The sequence below is a fragment of the Calidris pugnax genome, unplaced genomic scaffold (genome assembly GCF_001431845.1).
Source record: "Calidris pugnax isolate Ruff unplaced genomic scaffold, ASM143184v1 scaffold8, whole genome shotgun sequence".
Lineage (NCBI taxonomy): Eukaryota > Metazoa > Chordata > Aves > Charadriiformes > Scolopacidae > Calidris > Calidris pugnax.
In genome coordinates this window covers 24,433,410-24,450,172 of record NW_015090830.1, presented here as the reverse complement: position 1 = coordinate 24,450,172, position 16,763 = coordinate 24,433,410, and the positions used below count along the sequence as shown (strand labels likewise).

The 16,763-nt window shown below is 43.6% G+C and overlaps 1 protein-coding gene across 3 annotated transcripts in view; it reads left to right on the top strand.

Moving 5' to 3' along the window:
- Positions 1-517: 517 nt before the first annotated feature.
- KIAA0319 (KIAA0319 ortholog) overlaps positions 518-16,763 on the top strand; it is a 56,489-nt gene continuing 40,243 nt past the window's right edge. For all 3 annotated transcript variants that reach the window (XM_014940743.1, XM_014940742.1, XM_014940744.1), the window contains exons 1-2: positions 518-655; positions 13,984-14,142. In XM_014940743.1, coding sequence (XP_014796229.1) covers positions 14,094-14,142 — 49 coding nt within the window. In that variant the 5' untranslated portion in view covers positions 518-655; positions 13,984-14,093. The remainder of the gene's footprint in view (positions 656-13,983; positions 14,143-16,763) is intronic.

Sequence of the window (16,763 nt, the reverse complement as noted above, 5' to 3'; positions counted from 1 at the left end):
CCTGCTGTGGAGGGCGAGGGTGGCAGACGGGACCAGGATCAGGACCGGGACCGGCCCCTGAGGCGTTGAGGCCGAGGGCGCCATTTCGAGCTCGCGACCCCGCCGGCGGGGGGCGCCATTTGCTGCCCCTTGCTCCCCGGCCTCTCTCCCGCACCCCCTCCTCAAGATGGAAGTGCGGCGCCTCCTCGCCCGGCTGCCGGCAGGAAGCCCCCGCGCTACCTCCGGGGATGGAAGTCAAACAAGCCCCATGTCCCCTTCTAGTTGGGGGGGCCGCTTCCCACACCTCTCCTCCCTTCCTCCCGGCGTCGCCGCCGCTGCCCGCAGGTGCGGCTCCCTTCCGCTGCGGCGGGCTCAGGCGCTGGGGCGGTGCGTGTTGGGGAGGAGGGAAGGGAAGGGAGAGGGGAGGGGGGTCTCTGGGCAGCGATCCTGCGCGGAACGCGGCGGCCGCCCCCGGGAGGTGCGCGGGGGGACGGCGCCTGCTCCTGAGTCAGCAGCTGTGAGGCGGCGGGCGGCACCTCGCCGCCCGGCCCGGCCCCGCCGACTACCCCCCCACACACACCCCCTTCCGTCCCCCCCTCAGCACCGCGCCGGCTCCCGGCCCCGAGCGACCGCGGGAGGAAGGGGGGCTCCGCCGGCCCCTGCCCGCCGCCGGCAGGTAGGCTGGTCTCCGCGGCCTGGGCGCGGCTGTAGGTGCCGGTGGGGAAAGAGGGTGGAAGAGGGAGTCGGCGCTGCCCAGCTCCCCCCTTGGGCGGGGGGTAACTCCCCGGAGAGAGGCCGGGGTCTGCGGGGAAGCGGGGGCTCCGGGGGAGGAGGAGGGAGCGGGGGCGGCAGGGCTATGGGCGTCGTGCTGAAAAGGGACCCCTCCGTCCCTTCTTCGGGGAGTTGTGTCTCCTTCTCCCGTCTGCCTGTGGCAAAATATGTGTGTGTGTGTGTGTGTGTGTGTGTGTGTGTGCAACCTGTGAGGCCGGGAGTGTGGGGAGAAACATCAGTGGGCTGCCTTGGGGCGGTGCATGTGTGTCCTGCCATTTAATTTGCAGGTGGATTTATTTCTATGTGTGTATAAAATATATATATATATTTGTGTGTGAAGGATCAGGCGGTTTTGATGGGGTGTTTCCTAAGTGTGCATGTGTATTTCGCTGTGTCTGATCTGAGCTCAGAAATCACAGCTTTACATTGTCCTCCCCGTGCCTGTGTTTATGTACATATTGATATTTACGTAGCCAGCGAATGTAAGAATACTACTCTTGCCAAGTTGTTCTCCAGCTTTTTATCAAAGCGTGTGTCTCTTCCAACCTAGACGATTCTATGATTCTAAACCTGTGTTTATGTGTGACCGGTGAGCACGGTGCTGGTGTGCGGTGTGTGAGATGCTTTGTCAGATTGCCTTCTGAGCAGCAGGGCTTAAACAGAAGGAAACACTGATTTCTGTGTGATTTCTGTATCGCTGCAGTTTTGGGCGCTGTGTTGCAAATGCTGTACAAAACCAGCAGACACTTGCATCAATCCCCCAACCCCCTTTTGGGAGCCTGTCACAGGTGACCTGTGAATAGTCAGATAGTTGAGGGAACAGGATGAAGCACAAGCTGTTTTGCCCTCTGTTCCTCCTGCTCCTTTGGTGCTGTAGGAGCACGCTTGTGTTCCTCATGCTGGCTGCGTGACGAGATAGCAGAGCTGATACAGGATGTACTGGCTTTTAAACTCTTTGGGGTAGGTTCTGTATCAATCTTTGCCTTTAAAGTATCTTGTAGTAGGAGGCTGATCCTCAGCCGTGCAACTCTAATAGATGTTTGTTTTGTTTAGTTATCTGCTCCTTGTATTTGTCAAGGTTGTCTGTTGCAGTTGATATTTCACAATTAGGCATTGTCTTGAGCCAAATCTGAATCGTTAAAAACCTGGCATGATACAAACTGAATAAGTGATACTGCCTGTACTTATTCTGGTAGCTTAGGTGATGGTAGTTGAGCTGCTCAGCAAGTTGCACATCAAGTTGTGAGTGATGCAGGTAGGATGAGGGTGTACGTGTGCAAGCTTCGTGGGCTGATGCTTTTGACTTAAGCACAAGGCAGTGGAAAACACAGTGTAGCCTGGCTTTTATGTTGTTGAAGCTAATCGGAGTTACGGTCGTGGTCTGTAGAGGAGGCTGTGCTCCAGGAATGCTTGCCCAGTTTAATCTTTCCACACTTTTTCCTTCAGTACTGTGGTGGAGGGCTGGAGTTGCATTTCTGCAGCCTTATGAAAGCTTCAGGTTCCACAGAAAACACAAGCAAATACAAATGTGACGTCTTCACTAGTTGCCTATCAGTGAGCTGCAGTTCTGTCTGTTCTAATGAGCTGCATGGAGTGAAGAAGCTTGAGATGACCTGGAGATGCTGTAGTGTATTTCAGCTTTGCATACCCAGTGGCTCTCACTGTGTTTATTTTGGATGCCAATTTCAATGGTGTGGAGATGGGGAGTTTCCATGGTCAGGTTTCTGAACACTGCTAGTGAAATCTCCAGCTGGAATGCTTTAAACCCAGCTGTTTCCCTCTCCTCCCCACGTGTGCAGACATGGTGTATGTTTCAGGTGGAACCCTTTAGTATGTTTCCAGCTGAACCTTTTGTCATGCTGAATAAAGTAGGCTTGCTGTGGGCTTCTTCACACACTGGTTGTACCAACTTGGCTTACAGATCCTTTCTTTAAGAAAACATGGGATGATGCTTTATGTTTGCTGGTTTTGGTAGTGGTACTACATGTATATATCCCTAGTAGGAAATTGACGATTAAAGGTGGAGCTGTGATCAAGTACTCTGTACCCAGCAGTCTTCAATTTCAGCGCTGTAGAGGAAGCACAGAACCACTGTAATGGATATAGTACCCACGGGGAGAAATCCTTCCTATTGTCAGGCAGTTAGTTTTCAATTTCTGTCACAAAGTGTCTTTCTGTACGAATTTATAATCTAATTTAACTGCAGATATAGTTGCTTTTCCATTTCAGTACCTAATCTTTTTCTGAGTGGTGCCAGGGTATGACTGTTGAGTTTTTTTCAGGATAATGTGACTTTGTACTGAGCAGATAGGTATTCAGTCAAATCCAGTTGGAGCTAATATGAATGCTGTTAGCCTGATGCCAGTTTTCTGCTAGTTAACCTTGATGAAGGGGCAGTTTGGTGGTTATTTCCTGTCCTAATGTGTTTTCTTTGATAAATCTGTCCCCTGTACAGTTTATTAACTCCTCTGCACGTTACAAAGAGTTCCAACTGTTAAATGTAGATAGTTTTTAAAGAAACAGAATGTGCTTAGTCATCTGAGGTGGGGCTCCAGAGGTTTGCAATTTAGGGGGTATGTGTGCACACATGTGCTTTATCTGTTTATAACGAGCAAGCAGTTTTCTGAACAGCAAAGTTAATTCAGATCTCTGTGAATTTGTGTCTTGAGATCAGTCAAAACAAGGATTTTTTCCATTGTCTTTGCATGTGCCTCTACATTTTTTCCATGAAGTACCCTCTTTCCACAGGCTGCACTGATGGTGTGACACGTGGGCTACCATTTTCAATTATGGAAATTGGATGACTCTTTTTTTTGGGTGGGCCAGTATGAGATCAAATTGCAATTTTGCCTTCTCTGGTTGGCTGTTTTTACAGCTGGTAATCTGTTCTTCTCTGATTGAAATCAGCCGATGGCCTAAAGGGTACTGTAAGTGAAAAAAAGGATCTATTTTCACAGGAATCAAGTAAGCTTTTTGTCTGCAGGGGACCAGACCAACAATGAATGTAAAACTTGGCGTGGTCATGAAAGTGGAAAGACTTTCCCCTCCTCTCCTTTCTTAGCCAAGAAAATGTACTAATTTCTCTGCTCCTACAGTGACACACAAGATTTCAAGTCTACAAATGGATGTGTAGCATCCAACTACATTGAGAGTATTTTCTTGAAGGTGATAAAATAGCAAGACACAAATGGAAAGAGTGTTTATGTACTTCACTTGTAAGATTTTGGCTTTTCTGGCTATCTACTGTTGTACTCATGCCACCTCATGCGTGATTTCTTTGTGGAGTGCATGTGATTGTATCTCAGGCAGTGGCTGGGTGTTCAGTACTCTCATCTCAAAAATGGTCAATTAGCTTTGTTAGCATTAGCACTAACGTTGCTTGAGCCAATCAATCTGTGAACAGCCCTTGAAGGCCATCATCAATTAGCATAAACATCATAAACATCACTTGTGTAACTTCTAAGTCTGGTTTTGTAACACCATAGTCTTTTAATGCAAAAATATTCTCTAAAATCCCAGCATATCTGTTTCACTTCAAGTATCAGACTGTTCTTTCTTCTATTCTACAGTGTATTGTTAATTAATGAAGGTAATACCAATCACTTGAAGCCCATAAAACAGGTTTGCTTTTCATTTTAAGTGAATTGGGTTCCATAGAACTTTTGTAGTAACATTTACATTGTAATATAGTAGTTTGGCATTGTCTTCCTTTACAATGTTTGCATTGTAAGGTTGAAGTAAAGTATAGTAATTGATTAAATTGCAACAATTCAACTTGCAGTGGACAATAAATAACACAGAAGCTTTTGCTACCCTTTCTGTAGTTGGTGTTGCTTTGGCTGAAGTGGTAAACTTTTGTTGTTTCAAGACAACCTCATGTTCTGGGTTGCAGCTGACCTCTACGTTTTGGAGGTAGTGAGTGTCTGCAGTTTCCTTTGAACTGAGGTCAGTGTCCAGAGTCCCTGCTTAGTATATTTATAAACTTGGGTCCTCTGAATCTGCAAATAGTAGCTCTGATGCTTAGGCAGAAGTCAAGTTGCAGGAGCTGATACTTTTTAAAAAGTATTATATATTAAATAGCAGTATTAACAATTTCAAGGGTTCACCTGTCATAAATGAAATCTCCTAAATCCTGACACTGACTTAAATGGGGTCACAACTTTGTCCCATGAAGTTTTTCTTAATTAAAAAAAAAAAAAAAAGTCAGTATTTGAAGTCTTGACAACCTGTGAACGACTCTGAATCTTGCTTGTGGGTTTAAATTTTAGGGCTTTCTCTGCAGCAAAGAGAGAGAGAGATTTTTTTTTTTTCTACTGAAGGTTGAGACTTTTTCAAGTTTTATTCTAGTTCAGGAAATGGCACTTAAGGAAAAATTCTCAAAATCGAAAGAACTGCAGTACAACAACGGTGAATCAATTAATAGTTCCTTTTTGGTTTTGAGGGCTTATATCTAAGTGGAGAAAATATTTGTAACTTTCAACACAGTGCTAATAGCAAAGCTTTTATTGTAGTTTTAGTGTAGTCATTTTTGACCTTGAACAAGTGCAAAATAAATAAATTCTTGTGTTCTGTGCACTTAAACTATCTATGTGAGTCTCTTCCATTTAACTCTCCTTAGAATTTACTCGGGTTTCTCCAGAAGAATCAGCCCTCGCCTGCAAATCATATCTCTGCCCCAAAAGGATGTCTCGGTGTCTAGTCGGAGCCTGCTGTGCAGTGCAGCTTGCAACCTGTATTTGTTCCTTTCTGTCATAATGACACTTGAACTTGAGACCTCACAACTTTGTCACACCAGCCTTCAGTCAGATGTTGGACATTAACAACTTTAAGCTCTGCAGGCTTGAAAAAAGATTCGTACCACTGTTTTTTCTGTGCGTCTATGTCTCCTCCTTCCAGGCAGTCTGCTAAACCTCTTTTTTTTCCATCCAAAGCTCAAAGCTGGTAATATGTGCACCCATTGGGTAGTTTTCTTCTGTGGTCTATTTTCCTGTTAGGTAGAGAAATTCTGAAATGCCCTTCATGGGAGGCTTATGACAAATTAGATAAAAATCTGAAGGGGGATGTAAGGATGCTAAGGATGCTTTGTCTTGCCCCTGGAAGAGACAAGATACCATCTTGTTCCTTCGAGCTCTCCCTTTCTAGGTCTCACTTCATTTTCCCTGCAGAGTACATATTTGATGATAGCAGAGAGAACTGATAAGTGAGGCCATGTTCTTGTGAAAAGGGAAAACATGTGGAAACCAGAGTATGTTGTTTTAGAGGAACTGTCCAGTAACTTGCCTCTATTCTGAGGGGAGATACCTATTTCCCTGGCCCTGTCAGTGGGGAGTGCAGGGCTCTTGGATGTCTAACGATCTCACTCTGTGATACTAGCTCTTACTGAGGTTAGTTTTTAATTAGTGGGTGCCCCCTCCCCTGCTGGTCTGAATTATTCTGACTTTTTCCCCCACTTATTATTGTATGCCATAATATGTTGTAAAACCTGACACTAATAATAGTGTTTTAATTTCTCAGCGCAGCAGTTCCACATTCATTGGTGTTTTTTAAATAGTTTTTTCTTCCCTGTAAATAATTCTTGGCACCGTATACCCCTGCTAAGCGTCTCGCCCTTAGAATTTCCACTGTTGTTTGCTCTCTCTGCAGCTGCTGTAATAAAGGCTACTTAAATCTTATAGGATGAAATTACTCTTTCCATGAAGCACTGCGGTTTTGTTTTAACTTGTCCACTTGGTGTCACTTAGCAGTTGACAGCGCTGTGGGTGCCAGTGAAACTGGTGGAGCATGTAGTCCGTCCAGTATAACACAGCAGGGGATTTTCAGCTGTTCAGGTTTTTTTTTGGTTTTAGCACCATTAACTTGGTGTTTGTGCCTTGAACTTGACCGAGAAAATTGATTTAGAGTTGGGATGTAATGCTGGTCTGATGTCAGCCTTCAACAAGACCTGTGGGAGCCCCTCCGAATAAAGCAGAGATGTTTGCACTTATAGCTATGTATCGAAGCTGCAATAACTTTCCATCAATGGTCGTGGGTTTGTTTTCAAGTGCAGGTACCTAATGTTAGAAAATTGTGTGAGAGAGGAAGGTGATTTTGCACAGGTCATAAGCATCAAAGACTGTGGTATCCTTCCACATCTGCTAAAGGACTTGAAAATTATCCTCTTTAATTAGAAGCCTGACCTGTGGCTGTTTTGGTCATGCGTGTTCATACAATTCCTGTTAATATTAGAATTCCTAGTGCCTGTGCGCACATCCTGTTTTTCTTTGAGCTGTTATGGACAAATGCGACTGTCATAAAATTCTATTTTTCTTTCTTCTGCAGTATTAATACAATGTTAATGCTCAGCTATTAACTAACTGGCTCGGGTATTAATGCAGGTAGCTGATGAAATAACTGATTGGAATTCTTCATGAGGGATGGATTTCCTGAAGGACTGTCTTGTATTACATTTAATAGAAACATTGACATACATGTGTGTGTATGTATATAGATGCTTTCACAAAGTCTAGGACTGCCATCCTGCTTTTTATAGGAGATGCTGTCAGTTTCAAAATAGGGAACTGACACTTTGTAGGGAAACTGACACAGAACAGGGAGAAGCTGCTTTAGCTGTGGCTTGAATTTCAGATGCTGTTTCAGTATTTCTTTTGGCGTGTTGCCTTGCTGTGCTAATGACCAGAAGGGCGAGGAGGTGAGAAGCCCCTGCTTGCCTTTCCCACCGAGGCCAGTGTGGCTGGGCCCACTGTTTAGGTCCTCTCCTAGAGGTCTCAGCCGTCTGGTGTTACTCTCTGGTGGCTTTCATGGCACCACTTATTCCTGTCTCTGATTTTGTTAGTGTGAAGGGGTTCTGCTACACCTTTTGTAAGACACCAGCGTACTGACTTATGCTGTAGTTGCTGTTCACAGAATGACAGAATCTTCTAGGTTGGAAGGGACCTTAAAGATCATCTTGTCCAACCGTCAACCTAACTGACAAAAATAGACACCCACACAACCAACAAGGAGCATCATCACTAACCCATACCTCCCAGCACTTCATCAACCCGTCTTTTGAACACCTCCAGGGATGGTGCCTCAACCACCTCCCTGGGCAGCCCATTCCAATGGCTGATAACCCTTTCAGTGAAAAAATTTTTCCTAATATCCAGCCTGAACCTACCCTGGCTAGCATTTGAGTGCATTCCCAGGCACAGGTAATTCATTCTGTACGTATTCTTACTGTTACAGCCCTGGCCTAATTATGTGTAGGAGGTGGCAATATAGTTCTGCTTGGCTGACCCCTTTCTCTCTCTAAGGCAGAAAATTACTTCAGTCTGCATTAAAGTCCAGGTGAACCAAAATTCAGAGTGAGATTTGGAGTGGCGTAGGGAGGGAACAATACAGGCAATTCCTTTTCCTGGGAAAACTGCTGTGCTTCATGTGTTACCTACCAAAAGATGTTGTGGTCCTGATCAGCAAGTGCTTATGTGTAAAAGATCATCAAAATGCATGTATTGAGGGATGAGTTCAGAATTCCCCCTTCTCCTCTTGGCTAGAGCATTGCCAAAAGTTGCCAGCTGGAACAGAAAACCATGGGGTTTGGAGTAAGGCAATATATGTAGAATACATATATATTTTTACCATATCTACCTATATGCTTCTCAAGGCTGCCACCCCTCATCTAGTCACACTTGAACTGTTTAGAGCCAAGAAATTCCACAGCCATTCCCAGCAGTGCTGTCTGCTCCTGTTGTTAGAAAAATAACTGGCTTTCTGATATCAGTGAAGGATAGAGGTTCAGCTAGACAATGAATCTTGTGGCCTTAGTTATTTTTAACTGCTGAAATCCTGTGGCTGGCTGCCTTCTTAAGCTTTAACATCTCTTGTGTTTTTGTGATGAAAGTTTTACTTGTGGGAACAGTACGGTATCATGGAGAAGATAAAGAGGAGCATCGCATCTATGGACTGCTGCAACATTCACTGTCTTAACTGTTAAGGAAAGCATGCAGTTTTTGGTAGTTTTGTTCTCTCCTGTGGATCAGAAACTATGCCCTGAATTGTGTCTGCCTGTGCTTTGTGTCTGAGTAATCTTGTGGCCTTAGTTATTTTTAACTGCTGAAATCCTGTGGCTGGCTGCCTTCTTAAGCTTTAACATCTCTTGTATTTGTGTGATGAAAGTTTTACTTGTGGGAACAGTACGGTATCATGGAGAAGATAAAGAGGAGCATCGCATCTATGGACTGCTGCAACATTCACTGTCTTAACTGTTAAGGAAAGCATGCAGTTTTTGGTAGTTATGTTCTCTCCTGTGGATCAGAAGCTATGCCCTGAATTGTATCTGCCTGTGCTTTGTGTCTGAGCTTGATCCTAATATCAGGAAACGCAAGCTAGTTTTGCAGCGAACACAAGCTCTTTTATTATGTGGAAATTAAACATCAATCGATGTGTAGCCACAAAGAAGCATGGCAGGACACAGTGGTGCTTCTGCTGACATGACATGTCCCATAGGGATTCAACAGGACACAGTGGTGCTTCTGCTGACATGATATGTCCCATAAAGAATTGTGCGTGCAATCCAAAGTCTGGCATTTTGTAGCTTTGGTAACTCATATTTTCGTAATATAAATTAAAAACAAACAAACACGACACAACAAAACACAACTGTTTGCTACAAGTGCTTGTGTTTCTAAGCTTAGGACAAGCAGTGCTGCAATAGTGTACAGTGGATCTTTCACAGTCTCAGTAGTTTTTTTAGTGTTGCTAGAAGTAATAGTGGGGATGCCTCAGTCAACTCTTCTGTAGGTTATAGAACCTGCTACTTGTCTCCTTTTAGTGGCAGTGAGATAGTCAAGTTGACCTTCCAGAGGAAAAAGACCTATAAAATAAACAAAATTATTTTTCTGCCTTCTGATGGGGGTTAATTCTGACCTCGTGATGTTCTGATACCAAGCCTGACGCATTTTTCCTTAGGCTAAAGGACTAAAAGTCTCTCATAGGCATCTGGTCCATTTGGCTGCTTCTGGGAGTGAGTGAAGGTTACAGCAAATGCACAATATCTCAGAAGCCTTGAGTTTCAGTGATAAGCTGTTCTGCAAATCACAATTTTCGGTGGCTAACAACTTTTCCAAATCAAGACAGGTTTCCATAGAAACAGAAGAAATGCTGTGTGTGGAATTATGGTCTTACCGTAATAATATCTTAACTCCCCCTCAGTCTGGTAAAGGTATTTGGAATAGACATGTTAATAAGTTGGAAATACTTACTGGGTTGTCCATCCTATGTATGTTCCTCTGTTCTCATTCTCAAAAGCAACAAAAACATTCCGAAATCTGTTTAAAGGTGAAGTTTATAAAAATCACATGCTCTGTATGGCTCTCTGGTTTGGTTTGAATGTTCTGAAATAAAACACTAAATAAAAATAATCACTTGAGTAATGTGTTAGAATAAACGCAGATGATCAACACAGGCAGGTGTGTGCTAGTGGGTTCAGCTGGAAAGGCTTATAAGAAATGATCTATTTTCAACTGGAGGTCACTGTGTGCGTAGTTGAGAGCCAGAACAGATGATGCACCAAGGGAAAGTCATGCTTGATCAACCTCTTAGTTATTTTATTATAGAAGTGTAGCTTGGGGACAGGGGACAACAGTGGCTATTGTCTGCCTTAATGTCATTAAGGGTTTTGACTCTATCTTCCATAACGTCCTTTCAGAGAAGCTGCTCAAATATGGGCTGGATAAGCAGACAGTGAGGTGGATTGAAAACTGGCTGAATGGCTGTGCCCAGAGCATGATGGTCAGTGGCACAAAGTCTAGTTGGAGGCCAATAACTAGAGGTGTACCTAAGGTCAGTACCGGATCCAGTGCTGTTTAATGTCTTTATTAATCATCTGGGTGACAGGGCAGAATGTAGCCTCAGCAAGTTTGCTGATGACACAAAACTGGGAGGAGTGGCGGGATAGGGTAGAGGGTCATGCTGTTGTCCAGAGAGACCTCGACAGGCTGGAGAAATGGACTGACAGGAACCTCATGAAGTTCAGGGAGTGGAAGTGCCCATGGGGAAGAACAACTCCATGGGGACCACCCAGCTGTAAAGCAGATTGGTAGAAAAGGGCCTAGGGGTCCTGGTGGACACCAAGTTGACCATGAGCCAGCACTATGCCCTTCTTGCAAAGAAGTCAAATGGTATCCTGGGTTTCGTTAGGAGGAGCATTGCCAGCAGATCAAGGGAGGTGATCCTTCCCTTCTACTCAGAACTGGTGAGGCCATGCCTTGGGTACTGTGTCCAGTTCTGGACTCCCCAAAAGAGGACAGATAAGGAGCTACAGGAGAGAGTCCATTGGAGATGATTAAGGGACTGGACCATCTTTCCTATAGAGAAAGGCTGAGAGAGCTGGGACTGTTTGGCTTGGAGAGAACTCTGCAGTGTTTACAAATAGTTGGAGGCAGGATGTAAAGAAGATTGAGCCAGGTGGTGCCCAGTGACAGGCTAGCAGGCAATGGGAACGAACTGAAATATAGAAGGTTCCCTCTAGACATCAGGAAACACTTTCTCATTTGAAGTTGAGCAAGTACCGGCACAGGTTGCCCAGGGGGGTTGTGGAGTCTTCATCCTTGGAGATACTCTTGTCTGTCTGGATGTGGTCCTTGGTAGCATGCTCCAGGTTGCCCTACTTGAGCAGGAGGGGTAGGTAAGGTGACCTCCAGAAGTCTGTTCCAACCTCAGCCATTCTGTGGATTGATTGTGTGAGTCTGCATAGTTCCATTCCAGTGCAAAATGAAACCATTTCATTTGCGTCACCTTTTCAGTGAAATAAAAAATCGATGTGGGACCTCCAGGACTGACCTAAACCCTCGTCCCCTCCTATGCTGAAGTCCTCATTTCTGATCAGTTGCTGATGATACTGTACCCTGACACTGCCTGGGGATCTCCCATTTCAGCAGCTGCCTTCTAAGTGGGACATTTGGAATGACTTGGCTTAAAAAAATAAGAACTTTTGGGGTCTTTGACCGTTACAAAACCAGATAACTTTATAGTTGATGGGAAGACAGAAGAGCAGTTGAGGAATGCAAGATGGTAAAAAAATGACCCTGTAGCTGAGGAGTTTGTATTATAGAAGTAGCACCTGGAAGCATCCTGACAACCTGTTGCTCTTTCCAAGGTGTGAAGCCTTGCTGAATTAATCCTAATCGCTACGGAGGAGCACAGCTGTGTGTATTCTGTCAGGAATTGCTTCCTGAGAGAACATGTAACTGCAGATACCAACATAGCATCATACTGGGAACAGTGTAGTGGTGTTGTGTTGTGTGTGTTGGTTTTTTTGGTGACGGTTATTTCTTGTGATCAGAGACAACTTTTCAAATTGCGCAGCGTATGACTAAATTGGGAGACCAGCTCACTCTTCAGTGTTCGGGCTGCTTTGCAGCTGCCTTAGGAAGGGTTCTTTTGCTGATGTTGAATAGAGCGCAGGTCACAAAAGTCAAGTTATATTTTTAAATCAAGTGTCAGGCTTCTAGAAAATCAGTAGTTTTCCTGGTTTTGCAGGGAACTTGCTCAAAGCCTTAGCATTTTGGACTTGGGACTTGTTTTTAAATCTAATTTAGTATTTGTTTTTTTTCTCCCTTGCTTTAGTGATGTACTGTGTTCAAGTGTCAGGCTTCTAGAAAATCAGTAGTCTTTCCTGGTTTTGCAGGGAACTTTCCCAAAGCCTTATCATTTTGGACTTGGGATTTGTTTTTAAATCTAATTTAGTATTATTTTTTTTTCTCCTTTGCTTTAGTGATGTACTGTGGTCATTTTTCTTATGTCTTTAACGGAGTTGAGAAGTTGTCGGAGTCCAGTACCCTCTGACCAGGTTCTTTTAGATATTCCATGTGTGGATGGTTTAATGTTTAATATCAGATTTACTTACTTGGAGGTACTCACTGTGACACGGGATTTCTGATGTAGCAGAGCAATACAAAATATACTGAAATCACAGTGGGAATGTAGATTATGCTTGGCAAAACAGTAATGGCAGTATAGCAGTTCAGTTGCAATACCAGTGTGATTCCCATTACTGGTCCTTATAGTAAGCTCACCTTTGCAACACTGCTCATCCACCCTCACTGGGAAGGAATGTGTGGGTTGAAGCCAGCTCAAGCCCGTTGCTCTCTTCAAAATTCTTTTGTTAGTTGTTGGATTTTTATACTCTGTGTTGGGCTGAGCCACGTATTCATTTTGCCCCTGCTGGCCTGGCTAGCTCAGGGGGACATTCACACTCTTTAATGAACTACGTGGGGGAAACGTTTATATGAGTTACCAGGTTTTCTAGGCTAGCTCAATAAGCCTGAGCAAGAGTAGCACGTCTAAGTAACTTCCTTCTTCCATTTGCAAGGGAAAAAAGCAAGATGGTGTTTCATAATATAAAATTATTATAAAATTATTACAAAATCGGTAAGGAATCTGCCAAGAGCAGCCAGTTAGCATCATTTCTATCATATGTGGATATAAGCAGCTGAAATGTGAAAGTCATTAGCTTTACCAAGTCACGTAGTGAACATCAAAGGGAATTGGCTGGGATACTCTGTGTTAAGAAGAGCTGTTCTCTGAAAAAAACCTACTGCCTGTGTTTTCATTTGCAGAAGTGTTTTTTGGTTAAGCATCTACTCAGGATTCTTTGTGTGCATAGAGTTGTGAGTTTGGCTAAACTAACCTTTTTTTCCTTGCATGAGTAATGTTGCTTTGGACTATTCGTTTCAAATAGTAGACCTTTTCTGTTGCTTAAGCTACCTTATTTGGAGAATTTAGTGTCCTGGTGAGGAATGTCTCCTTTTAAATTCTGGAGGAGTGTCTGTTTGTGTTACCTTGATAGCTGGGAGACAACAGCTTGAAGGCTGCCTCGAGAGCTGAATTAACAAGGCATGGATTTTAGCACAAATTATACTGCCCATGATTCCTCAGTTAAGGGTACCTGCTAGTTTCTGTTTAAAGTCAGAGCAAAACCAGTTTCTGGATGGCAGAATATTTGTGGGTTTTGAGGTACTGGAGTCCAAGTGTGCAAATCTTTATGGGACATTTCTCCATCTCCAGAGAACGCATTTTCCAGGTAGGTAATTTGTTCTGTATCTTCAGCTTGCCTGTTCCGCTATGTCATCCATCAAGAAGTCAGGAACTAATAATAAAGCCTGCATTTAACCTGTCTATTGGCTTTTACTGTGACATTCTAATTAATGCTCACATCTGACCTGTGTTTTTTTTTTTCTGTGCTGTCTGTTGCAGTGCTTCATGGCCACAGCAGGGTAAACAGTATCAGAGGAAAACGACGTTAAGACGTATAATTTCCGCTCAGCTGGTTGGAAAAGCAGTTGTCACTGCCTTCCTGGTGCAGCATGGCATTTGGACTTGGTGTTCTCTGCCTGTTCCTATGGGCAATAACAGGTAGGAGTTTACTTCTTGTGTGTCTGAGTCACACGGGACGAGGCAAGGAAATGTTCCTGGGAGTGTGTATGCAGGTGAGAATGAAATATGAATAAGTCAAGAGCTTGTGACTCCTCAGTGCAAAAAGTTCTTGTAAGGTACAGCTCCCTAACTGGTAGTTGCTTGCAAGGGAGGAAGGCAGTTGTGAGTAGCTGTTTGGGGCCAGTTTCAATAGGGCTGTTTCAGAGGAGATGCGTGGGACAAGAGGGGGTAGTGGGGAAGAGTTCATAGAGTTTTCCTTCTCTTTCTCTTGCAGGACAGCAATTTAAGAATGATATATTGCTTGTGTCCTAAGCCACCTTTCTTCATCTGAAGTATCATAGGACGGTTGATTTATGAGAAGCATAAATGCTTTTATTTACATCTATTACCTCATCATCCTCTCTTAGACACACACATTTCCTTTCAAAGACCACAAGAAAGTCCTGTAGGTTTCTGCTTAAGCCGCAGAGATGGGTAGATTATTTCCATAATCAGACATATGAAGAATGACAATAATTCTTAGTACTGTCTCTGTGTTATAGCAAGACTTAACGTGGTACAGTTTTGACATGCCAACTACAGAACAATATATGCAAACATGGGGTTTATTTCTTTAAAAGACACTGTTAGAATTCTGGCTGTGGAGTTACTGGCAGTATCTATATTAGCAGGAATTGAGAAAATTATACTCAGTTACTTGGCTTTCATCTCCTGTAGTATAAATAAGATTAGCCCTTTGATAAGGGAGGGCCTTGCTAATGTGCTAAAGCTTAAATAGATCACTGAATTCAGAAATGCTGATTTGTGGGGGGGATGGGCATTAACTACAGCTGTACTCATAATTGGTTTGAAGTAGTCCTCAAGATCACCCTGAGGATCTCATAGTGCCAAGCCTTTTGAGGAGAACATGGAGCTGAGGTTTTTGTTGCTGTAGTACGCAATAAGTAGGCCTTCTGTAAATAAACAAAATGCTCTGCTATGAGATATTGAGTATCTGCTGTAGAGTCTGTGCCAGTATCTTTAGGGGAAAAAAAGCCACAGCAACTTCAACAGAAGGTAATAATGTGCAGTAAATACTAAATTTTGGCTTAGAGAATGTCATATTATACTTTCGATAATGCTTTTAATTGTTAGAGGCTATAATATCCTCCATGTGCACATAGAAAGTCTTGTGTTCATTCTTTAGTTGCAGTTTTGCTAAACTATCTGAGAACAAGAGCGTTGCACTCTGACTGCTGGCTGTATTCCAAGCCTCTTCCTGTATCTCAGGTACCAGCACACTGTGTTTAGGGCCTAATACCTTCTAGTATCACATACTATTCTAGTATAAATTTTAGTACTTATTTATTGCCATCTTGATAATTTTCAGTATTTTCCATCCAATTAATATTAACGTTAACTAAACTGGAAGGTACTTCCTGATTTCCAGGATACATTTGCTGAAATACATCAGTGGACGCTCACCTTTGTTAAGTCAAAAATACTTTTTTTGTGTGCAGGCTTTAAGGTGAATTGATTCAGGTTCAGGAAGTTGCTAGATGTTCATTCTGCAGTTTTTCTCTGCACGTGAGTTTGTGCTTCTAAAGACTACTTTTTCCTTAAAAGAAGAGTTTTCTTACCACTTATTTTAACTTAAGGTAACGAGGAGGCTGGCATTGCATCATTGAGAGAATAGAGAAATGGTCTCATTAGTTGCTGTCTTTGGAAGGATATTGAAGAGTATGCTCTGGTTTGTCAAGTTGAGGTGGGCTACTCTCTCCTTTTTAGATGACTTGTTTTTTTAAATGGTTTTTCATGAATGTGATGGGTTGGCCTTGGCTAGCTGCCAGGTGCCTAGCAAGTTGCTCTGTCACTTCCCCTTCTCAACAAGATGAGAGAGAAAAATATGATTAAATGCTTATGGCTTGAGATCAGGACTGGGAGATCATAGAATCATAGAATCGTCTAGGTTGGAAGAGAGCCTTGGGATCATCGAGTCCAACCATCTCCCCTACTCTACAAAGTCCTCCCCTACACCATGTCCCTTAGCACTGCATCTAAACGGCCCTTAAACACATCCAGGGATGGTGACTCCACCCCCTCCCTGGGCAGCCTGTTCCAATGCCCGACCACTCTTTCGGTGAAAAATTCTTTCCTAATGTTCAATCTAAACCTACCCTGTTGGAGCTTGAAGCCGTTCCCTCTCGTTCTGTCACTAATTACCTGTGAGAAGAGACCAGCACCAACCTCTCTACAGTGTCCTTTCACGAAGTTGTAGAGAGTGATGAGGTCTCCCCTCAGCCTCCACACGTACTAATTACAGTCAAGAGCAAACCAGACTTGACATAGGAAAGTTAAGTGAATTTATTGCTGATTAATCAGAGTAGGATAATGAGAAGTAAGAACAAATCTAAAAACACCTTCCCCTCACTTCTTCCCAGGCGCAACTTGATTTCCAGCTCTTCTAACTCCTTCCCCTGAGTCATTCAGAGTCATGGGCAATGAGGGTTGCCATCAGTTTGTAATGTTTCCTCTCTTCCACTTCTTCCTCTGCTCCAGCATGGGCTCCCTCCTACAGGATTCTTCCTCTGCTCCAGCATGGGGTCCCTCCTACAGGCTAC